Source organism: Bos taurus, chromosome 26, assembly GCF_002263795.3.
Source record: "Bos taurus isolate L1 Dominette 01449 registration number 42190680 breed Hereford chromosome 26, ARS-UCD2.0, whole genome shotgun sequence".
In the NCBI taxonomy this organism is placed as follows: Eukaryota; Metazoa; Chordata; class Mammalia; order Artiodactyla; family Bovidae; genus Bos; species Bos taurus.
This window is the reverse complement of record NC_037353.1, coordinates 10949081-10966126: the sequence shown is the minus strand read 5'-3', so window position 1 is coordinate 10966126 and position 17046 is coordinate 10949081. Positions and strand designations below refer to the sequence as shown.

At 42.6% G+C, this 17046-nt stretch overlaps 1 protein-coding gene across 2 annotated transcripts in view; it reads left to right on the top strand.

The window, feature by feature from the left end:
• LIPA (lipase A, lysosomal acid type) overlaps positions 1-13729 on the top strand; it is a 129428-nt gene extending 115699 nt beyond the window's left edge. For both annotated transcript variants that reach the window (XM_059881711.1, NM_001103323.1), the window contains 4 exon segments: positions 1358-1504; positions 2409-2480; positions 11318-11389; positions 12256-13729. In XM_059881711.1, coding sequence (XP_059737694.1) covers positions 1358-1504; positions 2409-2480; positions 11318-11389; positions 12256-12489 — 525 coding nt within the window. In that variant the 3' untranslated portion in view covers positions 12490-13729.
• Positions 13730-17046: the final 3317 nt, after the last annotated feature.

Sequence of the window (17046 nt, the reverse complement as noted above, 5' to 3'; positions counted from 1 at the left end):
AACCCAGATTCTCTGTACCAGTGGTCAGACAGGCAGATAAGACATGGGTCCCTCTAACCAGATTTATTTTAAGTACCTTGGATAATAGAAGCTTCAGTTTTCATTATAAACAATTAGAGATTGCAAAGTACCTTCAACTACCAAGGCTTCTCCTAGTACTTTCCTCATGGTGCTCAGTTTGGGGTCTTTTCCTATGGACCTTGTGGGTGAATTTACATACCTGTATAGGTCCAGAGAGAAACATATTTTTTTAACGTATTCAACTGTGTAACTCGAGTACCTTGATAAAGACCCTATTTCCAAATATGTCACATAGTGAGATAAAAGGAATGTCTTTTGGGGAAGGGACACAATTCAACCCATAAAACTGCCTTTATAAGCATTTGAATTTTTCATTCTGCTTATCCTTCTGGATAGGCATTAGCAAAAGTGTAAATTATAAGGAGATAATTTGAGTTCACTATAAGGAAGATCTTTTTCCTGTTTCATGGTATGTACATCTGTGAAGATCTGCCTGGAAGGCATGGTGATTACCCCAGAAATACTTGAGCACAGGTCCAGGGGCCATTGATCAAGCCTGCTGTACACGAGGAGTCAGCAAACATTTTCTGTAAATATTTTTGGCTTTATGGGTCACATCATTGCCATTGCAACCACCGAACTCTGCCATTATCATGTGAGACAGTGTGTAAAGAGATAAGCTCAGCTGTGTTCTCATAAAGCTTTATAAAAACGGCATGCTGACAGAGGAGGCATGGGGCTTTATTGCTTAATGGGTACAGAGTTTCAGTCCGAGACGCTAAAAGAATTCTGAAGACTGATAGTGGTGATGGTCACACAACACTGTGAATGTACTGATGCGGAACTGAACACTGAAAAATGGTTCAAATGGTAAATTTTATATCAAATATTAAAAAGCCCCCAAAAGGAGTGGGCAGGATTTGGCGCACTGGCCAGTAGGAATTGGATTAGACATATGTGTTCTAAGGAAACACATTGCTGACCAATTACAGTTTCATCTGTTTCTCAGAAGTCACTAGCCATCTATCAACGTCAGATGAAACCTTCTGGGGATGGCCCTGGGATGAGGGATCATTCAGGCCCTTTCCCTCTGTAAAAGCCTTCTGTGGACCTATTTGATTCGCTGCCTTCATGTTTGCATTTGAGACTTTCACACGTGTCACATCTGCTGTTGCCTTAGTAAGCACATCACCCAGGAATCCTGGTTTGCATGACTGGTTGCCCTTTCTCGTCTGAGTCCCTCTGTGGAGATAGGTGGCATGTATCTGCTTGTGAGGCGGGACATGGAGGCCGCTACATCATAATGAAATGCTGAGACAGTCTTTTTATTTTATAGGATTTATTTGGGATCAAAGAATTTTTTCCACAGAATACGTTTTTGAAGTGGCTGAGTACCCATATGTGCACTCACGTCATTCTGAAGGAGCTTTGCGGAAATGTCTTTTTTGTTCTGTGTGGATTTAATGAGAGAAATTTGAATATGGTATGTATGTTTACAATAACACTTGCTTTAAACTTTCAGAGATTTTATTTTATCTGTGAATATGTGTCTTTGTGTTGGAGGATGTGGGAGAGGCAGGAGTGACCTCAGTAGAGCTCAAGAATCTCATTGCAGAGGCACGAGAAGCCACCTTGGCAGGTGCCTGAAGCACCATCTGCGGCCAGCCTCTGGCCAGTGCTTGTCGGGTTCCTGCCTTGCACCTGTGTGAAAACTATGCAATGAGGAGATTGCTCATCATCTAAATTCTGATATTTATATTTTTTAAGGAATTTTTTCTTTAAAATAATAGACACATTTAGCTGTGTTTAACTTTTGGAATGTCCACTGATACACAAACACCCATTTATATACATCTACTTATTTATTTTATAAAATGTAAACCTTTGGCCAGCAATGTGCTGATATATTATAATTACAAGTTACATTTGTAATTTATTGAGTTATAGTTTGAAAATAAGTTTTAAAATTCTGAAGTGGAAGACTCAAGGACATTTTTAAGGGATGTTGATTTTTCTGATGAATAAAAAGCAGGGTGTGATTGTCATAGAAAACTTTGGAAATTCAGAAAAACATGCAGAAGAAAATAGAAATGACCAGTAATCTCAGCTGGTAAGCACCACAGTTGCAATGTTGCTGTATTTCCTTTTTTTTAATTAATTTATTTATTTTTAATTTTTTTATGTATTTCCTTTGTGTGTGTGTGATTATGCATATTTTTATAGGATGTATTAATACTTGTGGTCAAAGAATTTTTTCTGGTTCTCAATCTCATGTATTTGAGGTTATGGCTCTGTAGTTTTTAATGCTTCCCAGTATGAACTGTGTTTAATATCAATGCCTCCTTCATGCTATTTTCATTCTTTATTTCCACATATTTATTTTGCAGTCTAGAGTGGCTGTGTATGCAACACACAATCCTGCCGGAACTTCTGTGCAAAACATGATACACTGGCTCCAGGTAGGCCTTTCAGGAGCGTGGTGGGAGGTTGTAGAAAATCAGCATTGGAAAGTTCTGTGCAGTCTAAGAAACAGAAAGTCTGCTCACACATCTGGGCTGCCTTCCTTCCAGTGCCCTAGGCTCTTGTCACTGTGTCAGCGTTGTCTGTGTTATCCTTCCTTGGGGAGACTGCATTACATGCAGATTCACCAAACAGCTATTGAGGGCTCCCCTGGTGGCTCAGTGGTAAAGAATCCGCCTGCTGTTGCAGGAGACACAGGTTCGATCCCTGAGTTGGAAAGATCCCCCGGAGAAGGGCATGGCAACCCACTTCAGTATTCTTGCCTGGAGGATCCCCATGGACAGACAAGCCTGGTGGGCTACAGTCCACAGGGTCACAAAGAGTCGGACATGACTGTGCAGCTAAGCACACGGAGCATTTCAGCATTAACCCATGAACACAGTTTACCTGAAACATCAGTGGATGAGCAGCTAAATCAATCATGGATATAAATGAGAGTCACTGAGTTTTAATATAGACTTTTGATTGAATGATCACATATCACAAAAATATGCATGTTTATTCTCCTGCTGCTACTGCTGCTAAGTCGCTTCAGTAGTGTCCGACTCTATGCAACCCTATAGACGGCAGCCCACCAGGCTCCCCCGTCCCTGGGATTCTCCAGGCAAGAACACTGGAGTGGGTTGCCATTTCCTTCTCCAATGCATGAAAGTGAAAAGTGAAAGTGAAGTCACTCAGTTGTGTCCGACTCTTCGAGACCCCATGGACTGCAGCCTACCAGGCTCCTCCGTCCATGGGATTTTCCAGGCAAGAGTACTGGAGTGGGGTGCCATCGCCTTCTCCAATGTTTATTCTAGAAAATGTATAAATTACATATGGCTATAATAATAAGGTTTCTCTTATATCATTCTGTAATCCCCCATGGAGAAAATGTGTACCCAGGGATATGAAATGTCTCTGCATTGTACTGTTTCTGGCTGCATGTCATTTCAAAAAGTAGTAGTTAAAGATATAGATAGAGATCATAATTATAGAAATAGATTGATTTATTTTCTTCTTACTCTTATAGCTTAATTTTTTTTCCCACCTGACAATATGTCAAGGACTTATTTCTACCTTGGGGCGTGTTTTTTCCCCCTTGTACAATTGTACAATTTTCCCCCCAGATTCTTTTTAAATATGAAATAACTCACCATTTAAATACCAAACCAAGATGCAGGGGGTGTCTTGGATAGCAGTTTCCAAACATCTGGCAGTCACTGCCTGCATCAGAATCATGTGAGTTGCCTTTAAAAATACACTTTTTAATAAAATACTGTTTTTAAAAAGAAAGGGGGAGTAGGTTTGTTGTAGCGCTACTCAGTGGTAAAGAATCCACCTGGCAATGTGGGAGATGCAGGTTCGATCCCTGGGTTGGGAAGATCCCCTGGAGAAGGGAATGGGCAACCCACTGCAGTATTCTTGCCCAGAGAATCCCATGGAGAGAGGAGCCTGGCAGGCCACAGTGCATGGCGTTGCAAAGAGTCGGACACGACTGACCACACTTGCACGTTGGATTAACTACAGTCCAGGCTTTTGAGCCTGCACTCATTTCACATCCTAGCAAGGTAATGCTCAAAATTCTTCAAGCTAGGCTTCATTAGTACATGAACCAAGAACTTCCAGATGTACAAGCTGGATTTAGAAAAGGCAGAAGAACCAGAGATCAAATTGCTAGCATCCCCTGGATCATAGAAAAAGGAAGGGAGTTCAGAAAAACATCTACTTCTACTTCATTGACTGCACTAAAGTGACTGTGCACTGTGTGACTGTGTGAATCACAGCAAACTGTGGAAAATTCTTCAAGAGATGGGATACCAGACCACCTTAACTGCCTCCTGAGAAACCTGTCAAGAGATGGGATACCAGACCATCCTTAACTGCCTCCTGAGAAACCTGTCAAGAGATGGTGAAACCAGACCACCTTAACTGCCTCCTGAGAAACCTGTACGCAGGTCAAGAGGCAACAGTTAGAATCGAAGCAACAGTTAGAATCGGACATGGAACAACAGACTAGTTCCAAATTGGAAAAGGAGTACGATGAGGCTGTATATTGTCACCCTGCTTATTTAACTTATATGCAGAGTACATCATGCGAAATGCCAGATTGGATGAATCACAAGCTGAAATCAAGATTGCTGGGAGAAATATCAACAACCTCAGATATGCAGATGATACCACTCTAATGGCAGAAAGTGAAGAGGAACTAAAGAGCCACTTGATGAAGGTGAAAGTAGAGAGTGAAAAAGCTGGCTTAAAACTCAGCTTTCAAAAAATTAAGATCCTGGCATCCAGTCCCATCACTTCATGGCAAAAGATAGGGAAAAAGTGGAAGCAGTGGCAGATTTTATTTTCTTGGGCTCCAGAATCACTGTGGATGGTGACTACAGCTGCGAAATTAAGAGATGCTTGCTCCTTAGAAAAAAAGCTATGACTAACCTAGACAGCATGTTAAAAAGCAGAGACATCACTTTGCTAACAATGGTCCATCTAGTCGAAGCTATGATTTTTCCAGTAATCATGTACAGATGTGAGAATTGGACCATAAAGAAGGCTGACTGCCGAAGAATTGATGCTTTGAACTGTGGTGCTGGAGAAGACTCTATGAGTCCCAGCAAGAAGATCAAGCCAGTCAATCATAAAGAAAATCAACCCTGAATATTCATTGGAAGGACTAATGCTGAAACTCCAATACTTGGGCCATCCGATGTGAAGAGCCAGTTCATTGAAAAAGACCCTGATGCTGGGAAAGATTGAGGGCAGGAGGAGAAGTGGCCAACAGAGGATAAAATGGTGGGATGGCATCACCAATTGAGTGGACTTGAGCTTGAACAAAGTCCAGGAGATAGTGAAGGACAGGGAACCCTGACATGCTGCTTTCCATGCGGTTGCAGAGTTGGACCTGACTTAATGACTGAATAACAACAACAGTGTTTTAAAACACAGACTCCTGTGTTCCATCCCTAGAGATTCCAATTCATTCGGACTGGAGAGCCTAAACTTTTGTTTTTTAAAAACAACTTTATCGAGGTATAAGTGACATACAGTATTTAAAGTGTACAGTGTAGTCTGTTTTGCCATATACACCTGCAAATGTATCACCACAGTCAAGACAATAAACATCTCTCTCCCCCCAGAGGCCCCTGTTAACACCCACTCCTGGAGCCTGCTCAGACCCACGTCCATTGAGTTGGTCATGCCATCCAACCATCTCGTCCTCTGTCGTCCCCTTCTCCTGCCTTCAATCTTTCCCAGCATCAGGGTCTTTTCGCATGAGGTGGTCAAAGTATTGGAGTTTCAGCTTGAGCATCAGTCATTCCATTGAATATTCAGGGTTGATTTCCTTTAGGATGGACTGCTTTTGGTGCCGAGTGGTGAGAATTTAAATATTGTTTAAAAATTCTGCCCATTAGATTCTACTATTCAACAGGATTTGGGACCCATTGCTTCAGGACATTACTGGCACGTTCATGTCCCGGGAACCCTGGCTGTTGGGAGTGCCGTGGGTCACCTCCCCCTAGGCTTGTCCCTACGAACCAGGCAGGATGGGGCGTGAGGCTTTTATTGCCATGGTGACTATGAGGCCCAGTGCTAAGCATCAGTGACTCAGTGTCAGAGTCTGGCTTAGAAGAGGCATCTGTAAGGCAGGGAGCTCGGGACAGGCAGAAGAGCACACACTTACCTCTGAAGTAATGTCCTAAAACCTTCAAAAGTCCTCAGATGTTCACTGCTAAGTATCCATTCAGGCCCCTGCTTTTCTCCTCAACCACATCTCTGTTTAGCCAGTGGTTTTCTTTGTATGCCCTGCCATCAACGTCTGCTGGTCTGCATGAGCATTTTTACCCTCACCCCTAATGGACATTTTTCAGGAAGGCCCAGCGTCTGTCATCTCAGAGGCCAGTGCTCCTCGTGCAGAGGATGACTGAGCTGAGCTCAGAGCATATGCTGAGCGTCCAGGCATTGCACCCTTGTTTCTTAGCACAGCACAGGGACCCCCAGCCCTGGCTTCTCAGAGCCCCTGGGAGTGTGGCGGCCAGGGCTGTCAGATTCCCCCGTTTGCCCCCCAGGTTGGCATTCCTTCGGCCTTTCCTGCTGCACGCCTCCCTGTCCTCTGGGTTTGCCTGGAGCTCTTGGATGGGCTATAAGCCAGGCTCCTGCTCTTGTCTAGCCCTTTTCTCAAATAGCTGGTGGGAGTCAGAAGCTGCTGGCTGTGGATACGAGCAGCACTCTCAGGTCACCCGGGGGTGACCATGTGGTTTTAGGTCCTAAGTGCATTGGAATGTGCCCCAAGAGTCTTTCTGAAGTCCAGATTCCCTGCAGAAGGTGGCCCTACCCTTTTGCTCTTCTGCTCCTTGCGTTCCCTTTGTCAAGAAGATAGTTGCTTTTTTTGGCCCTTAAAGGCCATTGTATTCATAGTACCTTTTGAAATGAATCTTTTGTTTAAGTAATTAGCATTCGCTGCTCAATAATTCTAAATGTAGTTCTTTACTGGATTTTAGTATTTAGCTTAAAATCTTATCCTCTAGTATAAGCCTCACGTGTTGCAGATTTCTTCCAGAATCTCTAATCGCCTTGGTGGCTGTGCCCAGAGCCCAGGTCCTTGCTCCTGTTTGAAAAAGGCAGGTCCTAACATATCTTTTCAGTGCTATTCAGAAGTGTGTGTAGTAGTTGCTAAGTCATGTCCGACTCTTCGCGACCCAGTGGGCTGTAGCCCACCAGGCTCCTCTGTCCATGGCATTATCCAGGCCAGAATACTTGAGTGGGTAGCCTTTCCCTTCTCCAAGGGATCTTTCTGACCCAGGGATTGAACCCAGGTCTCCTGCATTGCAGGCAGATTCTTTACCATCTGAGCCACCCTGGAAGCCCTCAGAATTATTTAGGGCACTCTAAGATAACTTGGGTCTATCCAAGACTTGTTAGGAATCAGAATTCCTGAGGGTATGGCCCTGGGATCTGTTTTTTAATAAGTACCTTGTAAGATCTGATGTTCTCTATTGTTTGAAACCTGCTGCTTAAGAAATATACATTAGTTAGGCTCTTCAAAACACTGTAAGATACATTTAGTAATTCTTTATTACATATATATGTTCATTATGAAATTTTCAAAAATATGTGAGTACAAAGAAGAAAATACATCCCATGTCTACCACCAATGATAACTACTACTAGTATTTGGGTATTATAGGGGAGGTATAATTTTTCCTTTACCCCCTTAGGGTTTCTGACTGGGACTACTGTGGGACAGATTAACAGGAGTAAAGTATATGGATATTTTTCTGTGTTCATGGGAGCCCTCACAAGAAAAATGAAGACCCAAAGAAGTAACTCTGCCGAGGTGCTAAAATACTAGGTTGAACAAAGAGTAGTAGTTGTGGAAAAATAAAATATCTGGGGAGACTTACAGGATATGAGAGTGATTTTTACAAGGTCTGTGTGTTTAGCTTCCCACAGCCTCCTCTCTCAGGCTCTGGTGTTGTGCACGCTTCTTCCCCCTGATGTAGGGAGGGCTTCATTCACATGCAAGTTTTGTTGTCTCCTTTTAGAAAGAAAAAGGAAGGTCAGTGTCCTCCTTGCATCTGCTGTTTTTCAAGTGCCTTTAACTCCAAATGATCATTATGCCAAAGCGGCATGTTTTGAGTTGGCATGTCCTGAACTCTTTCAGTGTAATCTTATAATTTTTTGGTATAGTTGTTTCCATTACAAAAGAAGAATGATGCTACGTGCACTTTTTAATTATTTTATTTTTATTGAATTAAGTAGCATTGTATTTCTTAGGTACAGGCTAAGTTGCTGTATCAGAGACTCTAAAATACAGCAGCTAAATAGTTTTCTTCCTCAGAATCCAGTCCAGACATGAGTGGCCCGTGATTGTGGAGTGGGGGGAATGACTGCTCCAGGAAGTTCTGCAGGGACCCGGTGCCCCCTGCAGTGTAGCTCACCATCTCCGGGGCACTGGCCTCTTCGTCTGGTTGAAACTGGGTCACGTTCATGGCAGTTTCAGCCCACACGAAGGAAGCCCAGAGTTCCTACTCTGGCAGCTAGGTCCTTAGCAAAAAACCTAGAAATTTTATTACTGAAAGGAAGAAGGCAAGATTGGGTCCTGGGGGGACAAACAACAGTCTGTGCCATAGTCAAAAATACTTTTCCAGGTCAGTAACTATACTTAGAAATATTTTAACTGAGAACAGCTTTTTATTGCTTGAATTTATTATTATTTTTATTATTACAATGATAGTGTTTTTTGGGCAATAAAACATCCTAGAATAAGTATTCTTGAATTAGACATCTGTTCTTATACCTTAGGGAGATGAGTTTCTTAGGATATGGTCTTGGTAGACTTAATGATCAGAGGATAAGTATATCTTTAAGACTTGTAGATATGTACAATGGCACCCCACTCCAGTACTCTTGCCTGGAAAATCCCATGGATGGAGGAGCCTGGTAGGCTGCAGTCCATGGGGTCGCTAAGAGTCGGACAGGACTGAGCGACTTCACTTTCACTTTTCACTTTCATGCATTGGAGAAGGAAATGGCAACCCACTCTTGCCTGGAGAATCCCAGGGACGGGGGAGTCTGGTGGGCTGCCGTCTCTGGGGTCGCACAGAGTCGGACATGACTGAAGTGACTTAGCAGCAGCATGGTACTTTAGAAAGGTTGACCCTGAGTATAACCATAGTGCTGTTCAGTTTTATTTTCTGACTTTTCTCCACTTAATATTGTTTATAAACAGTTTTCTCTTTCTATTTTATTATATATCCATTCACAACAGTGGCATACTATGTGAATATTGCAATATGATATATTTAACTAAGTATCTGTCATTGAATGTTAGCTTATTAATAGATTTTTGTTACTATAAATAATCTTCTTCACATTTCCCATCTTCTGAAATGCCCTTTCAAGACATATGTGAGAAAGGGACAAACTGATGTCTGTCTCCAGGGGCAGAACAATCTTGCATTCATATATTTTCACTGACAATTAGAGTTGGGGAACAGATGTACTAACAAGTGCTGTAAATTCATATCTTATTCTGCTTGTTCAATGTGCTTCAGATATTAATCTCTGTCATTCGTGATGACAAAAGCAGATGCTAAATATTTCCCCTGTAGTACCTCATCTCACATTGTTTTCTGTTGCGTGAAACAGTAGAATTTCATGCAGTTGGTAAGAGCTGAAAACTTCTCCTGGGGCTTCCCTGGTGGCTCAGACGGTGAAGAGCCTGCGTGTAATGCAGGAGACCCGGGTTCAATTCCTGGGTCAGGAAGATGCCTTGCAGAAGGGAATGGCTATCCATTCCAGTATTCTCATAAATCAAAAGCAGTTTGGCAAAAATGTCTAGATTTTTTTCCATTTACTATTTGGAGAAGGAAATGGCAACCCACTCCAGTGTTCTTGCCTGGAGAATCCCAGGGAAGGGGGAGCCTGGTGGGCTGCCGTCTATGGGGTCGCACAGAGTCAGACACGACTGAAGCGACTTAGCAGCAGCAGCAGCAGGCACCACCCTCTGGCCAAAACGTGAACAGTTTCCAATTCATTTAGTTCGCCCATTTTGAATTTGTTTCTCCACATGTTTTTAATTGGGGGATATAGAGGAAGTATGAATTTGCATTATTTCAAAATTTATGAATAAGTGACTTTTTATTAATATTTTTATATCATGCTATTCAAAATAAGCACACATTTAAGTTTCAAATACATCATTTCATGGCTCCAGTATCCTCAAGTGGTTAGAAATGTTCTGGTGTGCAGTACAGTTTGGTGATTATACTGGTACTGGTACTCAAGAAAAATATTAAATAAAATAATTAAAATGTTAAGTAATATGACTAATCAAATAGAATGGATATAGGAAATATGATGGAAATTGTATGTAATAATATATAAATATATTAACATTAATATAAGTATATTGTGTTAATATTAGGCTATATATGTTTGCTAATACAATTAATATATTTACATACTAATATAAATATATTTACCCATATATTGCTAAGTTGCTTCAGTCGTGTCTGACTCTGTGCAACCCCATAGACGGCAGTCCACCAGGCTCCGCCGTCCCTGGGACTCTCCAGGCAAAAACACTGGAGTGGTTTGCCGTTTCCTTCTCCAATGCATGAAAGTGAAAAGTGAAAAGTGAAAATGAAGTCGCTCAGTCATGTCTGACCCTCAGCGACCCCATGGACTGCAGCCCACCAGGCTCCTCCATCCAAGGGACTTTCCAGGCAAGAGTACTGGAGTGGGGTGCCATTGCCTTCTGCCATTACCCATATAAATATACATTAATCATGTATAAATGTATATTAATCTATATTTTATTTGTAATATGTATTCCTTTCCCAAGTTAGATAGTTAACACTTTAGAAAAGTTTAAGATTCAAATTTCAGTAAGAACATCATCATAAAGGTTACCCAGTGGATGCACTGTTGATCGAGTATCGTTTACAGCACACAGGTGTAGCTGCTTTATTGTGTCATGTAATAGCTACTTTCCAATCATACAGTGCGAAACTGAATCATTTCGGAATGGAGAAAAAAATAATGCCATTTTATTTTAAATCAGTTTGGAAATGAAGAGTGAACTGGGTTTCAGTATAAACTTGGGAGTTGGTGATGGACAGGGAAGCCTGGCTTGCTGCAGTCCATGGGGTCGCAGAGTCAGACACGACTAAACGACTGAACTGAACTAATAAATTTGGTATCTGGGGAGGTGGCTAACTCTTGCAACCTATGATGTTAAATCAAATTTCTATGTTAGATAACTCTCCCCCGCCCCCAATTATCTTCTATCTAGGTTGTTAAATTGCACAAGTTTCAAGCCTTTGACTGGGGAAGCAGTGCCAAGAATTATTTTCATTACAACCAGGTAAAGTGTTCAAAGTTTTTCGAATTTAAATGGGCCCTGAAAACTCATCAGAGAAGCCAGCCTGAGTTATGAGAATTCTGGCTGGGCTCAGGTGCTGGGGAAATGTCCAGGAGGGTTGACTAGGTAGCCTTTGTTTTGTCCTAGTCAATTCTAGAACAGCCTAAGCTTCCTGGTTCACTCTTTGAGCATTGTCCATTCTCTGGCTCTGTATGTGCAACTGTCTTGCTCATATGTCATGGATAGTGATCAGGCACAGATATTAGAGTCAGACAAACCAAGGTCTGGTAGCTGGTGGCTGGTGGTGGCGGGGGGCGGGGGGGTGGTGTTTGGCCAAATTACATTGCCTAAACCTGTTCTTCCATATACAAATAAATTGACCTTTTTTTTTTGAGTGCTAAGGAGTCTAAAGTGTGAGGCCCTACGCCCATATTTTCCTTATTTAATTCTCAGAATATCCGTGTGACATAGATGTCATTATTATTATTAAAGCGGAAGAAACTGAGACTTAGAGAATTTCTATGACTTCCAGAGGGAGGAGAGGTTTGGGATATGACTTCAAAACCCCTTCCCAACCACTTGGTTTGGTTTTGCAGCTTGGCATCAACCACCTGGGAGAATGATGCCTTCCTCTCAAGGATGTTACCAGCACAGGGTAACAATTCGATAGCCAGCAGTCATTATAGTATTCTTTCTTCTGGGTTAGTCTTCTTGTTTGTTCTGGCAGTAGTTAAAAAGTAACCTGAGAGCAGTTTTCAAAATTTGGTCTTTTGTTCTTGGATCAGATTTTCTAGGCAGTGTTTTCAGGGGATCGCATTTTTGTCAATGAAAACAACAGACACAGAGGCTCCTGTGGGTTTTCATTACAGAGTTCCCCTCCCCTTTACAACGTGAAAGACATGCTGGTGCCGACTGCCATCTGGAGCGGAGGTCGGGACTGGCTCGCGGACGACAAGGACATCGTCCTCTTACAGATGCAGATCTCCAACCTGGTGTACCACAAGCGCATTCCTGAGTGGGAGCATCTTGACTTCATCTGGGGCTTGGATGCCCCGTGGAAACTCTATAATGAAATTATAAATCTAATGAGGAAGTACCAGTGAGTGTCAGACTGGAGACATTCACTGTCAAGTCGCTGTCAAGTGTGTTTGCTTAATTTCTCTAAAATACTCGTTTCCTTTCCCAGGCCTTTTATATTTTTATAACCAAGGAAATTATGCTGTTGAAGATGCCTGATTCTCTCCAGTTAGGATCAGAAATGCTTTTGCTTTTTTCATTTAATCATGGCCAAATAGAAAGCTGGTGCCTCAACCAGTCTTAAAAATGACACTGATTCATAAACGATCATGACCATTCCATTTATCCTTACTATTTAGAATACACTATATTGCCTTTTTACTCTCAACACAGGACGTATTGACACATGTTGGAATTTTCAAGATGCCTTGTTCATCAGTAAATAATCTGACACAGACTTGAAATAAGCTCAGTATATAAGTACCCAGTTCTTACCTGCTTGCCTTAAAGGGCTCTCGGTCGAATGGCCTTGTATTTAGAGATCTAAGTGACACCTCCTCATGTTCTCATGTAGTAGGTACGAAATCAACTTCAGTGACACCTCAGCAGTGCTGGTTATAATGATCCTATGATGAATTTTATCAAGCCTAATTGCGAGAGCTGCTATTTAGCAAATATTTAAATTGCTCAGACTGAGGGAAATAATTTTCTGGAGTCTTCAAAAATAAATTACATTCATTAAAAAAAAAATACATTCATCAACAACAACCACCACTATACTTTAAGTAACTTGACTGGTAGAGCCAACCACTGATATGCATGAACTTTTCATTGTGTGGCAGGCCATAAAGCCACTTGTTTCAGAAGAAGAGTCCTATGAAGACACGATAGCACTATTTTTCCTGAAATTGCAGTGTTCACTTCACTAGCTGCTGGAGCCTGGCGATGGCATGTGTAGAGCAGAAGCCCTGATGCCACTCAGGTGGAGTGCACAGAAGAGATGTGAATGTGAACTTGGTTGTTTTCAGTAAAGCTCAGGGATTGTTTTTTCCTTTTGTATGTGTTCAGATTTTTAATACTCCTGATTTGCATCCCTGTGTCAGGACACCCACATTCACCTGCTTCTCTCGCAGCCCCGTTTCCTTACAGTGCTGGCAGATGAACAGTGACAGTTGCTCTGGTTTTCTGATAGAGTTGCTTTGCGATAATAAACAACACTTGGTATTGGTTAATCTGTGCAGACAATGTAAGACTACTTTATAACATTCAAGTGACCTTATTTAAACTTGTCAATAAAACTCAGCCTCCCAGGCCTGAAGCACTGTGTGCAGGTGTGAGTTCGCCTTTATTTAATAGTCATTCTGGACTTCCTTCTTTCAGCAGGACTTAGTTTTCCTTCTTGTCTTTCCCCCTGCTCCTCCTTACTCTTTGTAAACCTCATTGATACTGCCCGTGGACCTTTGGTCCTCTCCCATAGGGAGGAGAGTGGTCTTAAACCTAAGGAGTCAGGGGATGGTTTGGGAATCTTCAGGGTCTGCTCTTAAACCTAAGGAGTCGGGGGATGGTTTGGGAATCTTCAGGGTCTGCTCTTAAACCTAAGGAGTCGGGGGATGGTTTGGGAATCTTCAGGGTCTGCTGAGCGAGGCTGTGAGCGGAGACTAAACCCTGATTAACCCCGTCTGCAGGTAGTGGCTGCAGACGGGACCCTAGATTCAAGCTCTGTCCATCACCTGCTCTCCTTAAACAAATGAAGCGACCGAAGCTAGCAGAGGCAACGTCACAGGGCTCCCAAAACGTAGATTTAGGGGTCTAATGTGATCTCTCCCACTGCTCTGTGAGCTTTAAGATCTGTCTTACTCACCTTTGTATACCTAGGATCTAACACAAAGCCTGGAATATTCGTGAGTCAATAAATATATGTGGACTGACAGAATGTGTGAAAAGTGGCAGACTTTTGTCATTGAGCTGAATGAAATTAGATGCACAAGTAACTGCTGGGAGAGTCTGAAGTGGAATCTGATTTTTCATGGCAACTAAAGTAAAATTGTGCAGAAAAGAGTAAAATTGTGCTAGATGGGAAGGATATATGACCCCGGGGGATGACACTCTTCCTGCTGGTCTTATGTTCCCCTAAAGGAAGAACACTTCTTTCTCCTTTGACCAAGGCAAACTGGTTTGCCAACCAGGTACAAGATCCTTAAGTATAGGGCCAGAAATAGCATGATTATTTTTGTTGTTTCCCACCAGTAGTGAGAGAGAGCTGGCCAGAGAATGGCTTCCGGGTTTTAGGTGACTTGGTTTCCCTTCTTTGGTTGCTATCACGGAGTCTCCCTCAGATGCCCTGGTGAACTCGTGGGGAGTAAATCTGCCACTCCCCGGAACATGGGAGTGAAGGAACAGGGCCTAAGTTCTATAGAGTCCACCTTTTATTGTTTTGCTCTTCGCCTCCTTGCCAAAGTTTTCTTTGGGGATTTTTCATCAGTACATGGGCCAAGCCAGAGGTGGAGATGTTGCACGGTGGTTCTTACTACAGCTGAGTTACACCAGGGTCGCTAACCCCCCAGGCCACAGACCAGGACCACCTATGGCTTGTTAGGAACCTGGCCACACAGCAGAGGTGAGCATTGGTGAGGGAGCCGAAACCTCATCTGTAATTATAGCTGTTCCCTACCGCTGGCATTACCAGCTGAGCTGCGCCACCTGTCAGATCTCCTGTCAAAGCTCCGACGGGACTATGAACTGTGCATGCGAGCAATCTAGGGTGCGTCACTCCTTATGAGAATCTAATGCCGGCTGCTGATCTGAGGTGGAGCTGAGGCAGTGATGCTAATGCTGGAGGGGGTGGCTTCCACTATCTCCCATCACCCCCAGATTGGACTGTCTAGTCGCAGGAAAACAAGTTCAGGGCTCCCACTGATTCTGTGTTATGGTGAGTTGGATCTTTGATTATGTATCACAATGTAATAATACTAGAAATAAAATGCACAATAAATGAAAGGCGTTTGAATCATCCCGAAACCACCCCCCGACCCCGTCTATGGAAAAAATGATCTTCCAGAAAACCAGTCCCCAGAGCCAGAAAGGTTGGGGGCCGTGGGGCATTTGCCTTTGTTGTCGGCCTCTTCCTCCTGATGTGTCGTGTAGGCTCTTGTATCCTTACAGCCCTACTGGATTCATGTAGGCTTGTTTCACGGTTGGCCGACAGTACAGAACACTGTTGGACCTTGTGGCTTCAGAAGTCCCGTAATAGGTTGGGAGGAGTTCTGAGTCTGTTGTTTTCCACTGTGTTTGATATATGTTCTTTTGAGCAGAACACAAAGATCTCCAGAGACCTCTAGGGCAAGGAGAAGACTAGTTAATATTCTGTCAGCTTGGAACTCCAAGATCTTGTGTGTGCTTGGGCAAAGCCCATGTGCGTGTGCATGAAGTCACAGTTGAGAATCAAGTCATTTTTTTTTCATTCGCCATAAGGGGGCGCTCTTGGCTTTGCTTCCTCACCTTTTCTGGACTGCTGCTGCTGCTGCTGCTAAGTCGCGTCAGTCGTGTCCGACTCTGTGCGACTCCAGAGACGGCAGCCCACCAGGCTCCCCCATTCCTGGGATTCTCCAGGCAAGAACACTGGAGTGGGTTGCCATTTCGTTCTCCATTTCCTGGACTAGACGAGAACTTTGTGGATTTAGGAGCCAGTTGTTAATTTGAGGACTGCTTAAACCAACCATGTCTGTGGTCATTTCTATCTAAGATTACAACTAATTCTTGCCTAATGCATAATATATGAAAAATGTTCTCAAAGAATAACTGAGTCCCAGATGGGACATAAAAATGAAAACCTGCCTAATAGTTAAGAGTGGTCAGAGACTCAGACAAGAGGGAGGAACTGGGGAAGGTTTAAATGGAGGCTTCACACTTAATAAGACTGTTGACATTATCTTCAAGCAATGATTATTTTGTGTTTGTGGGTATGAAAGGTGTTAACTTGTTAAATGTAAACATTTAAAATACCCTATAATTTTAACTCATTTTTTTAATATATGGAGAGATTTTCAAAATGTGACCCCTGAAAGACATCAGGTTATAATAATACTGATTTTTAAGAAGTTTGTTAATAATTCATTCAAGAGTATTTATTGAGTATTTATTTTACTGTGCAAGTTTCAAGGTCTGTTTCAAACTAAGCAAGTAAAAGTTTTTCTCTGTCAACTTGTTTTAATAGTATTACAGCAAATACTTTGTATTTTTACCCTGTGCCTTCCTGGGTTTTGAAGCCTTCTCATAAGGCTTTCAGAGAAGGCAATGGCACCCCACTCCAGTACTCTTGCCTGGAAAATCCCATGGACAGAGGGCCTGGTGGGCTGCAGTCCATGGGGTCGCACAGAGTCAGACACAACCAAAGCGACTTAGCAGCAGCAGCAGCAGCCTAAGGCTTTGATCTTTACAACAACCCATTTGATGGGTGAGGGACAGTGGTATGCCTCTTAAAGGAGATGGTTTTATATGCTTTTATATTTCATGCAGGTCGATGAGAATTCCAACAATCTCAGTAGAAGCACTCATTTACACATGACACAGATGGATTGAAATATAAAGTGTTTAAAACTAAATACGCATTAGCATCTATGTCGAATAGGGCGTCAAGGAATCTC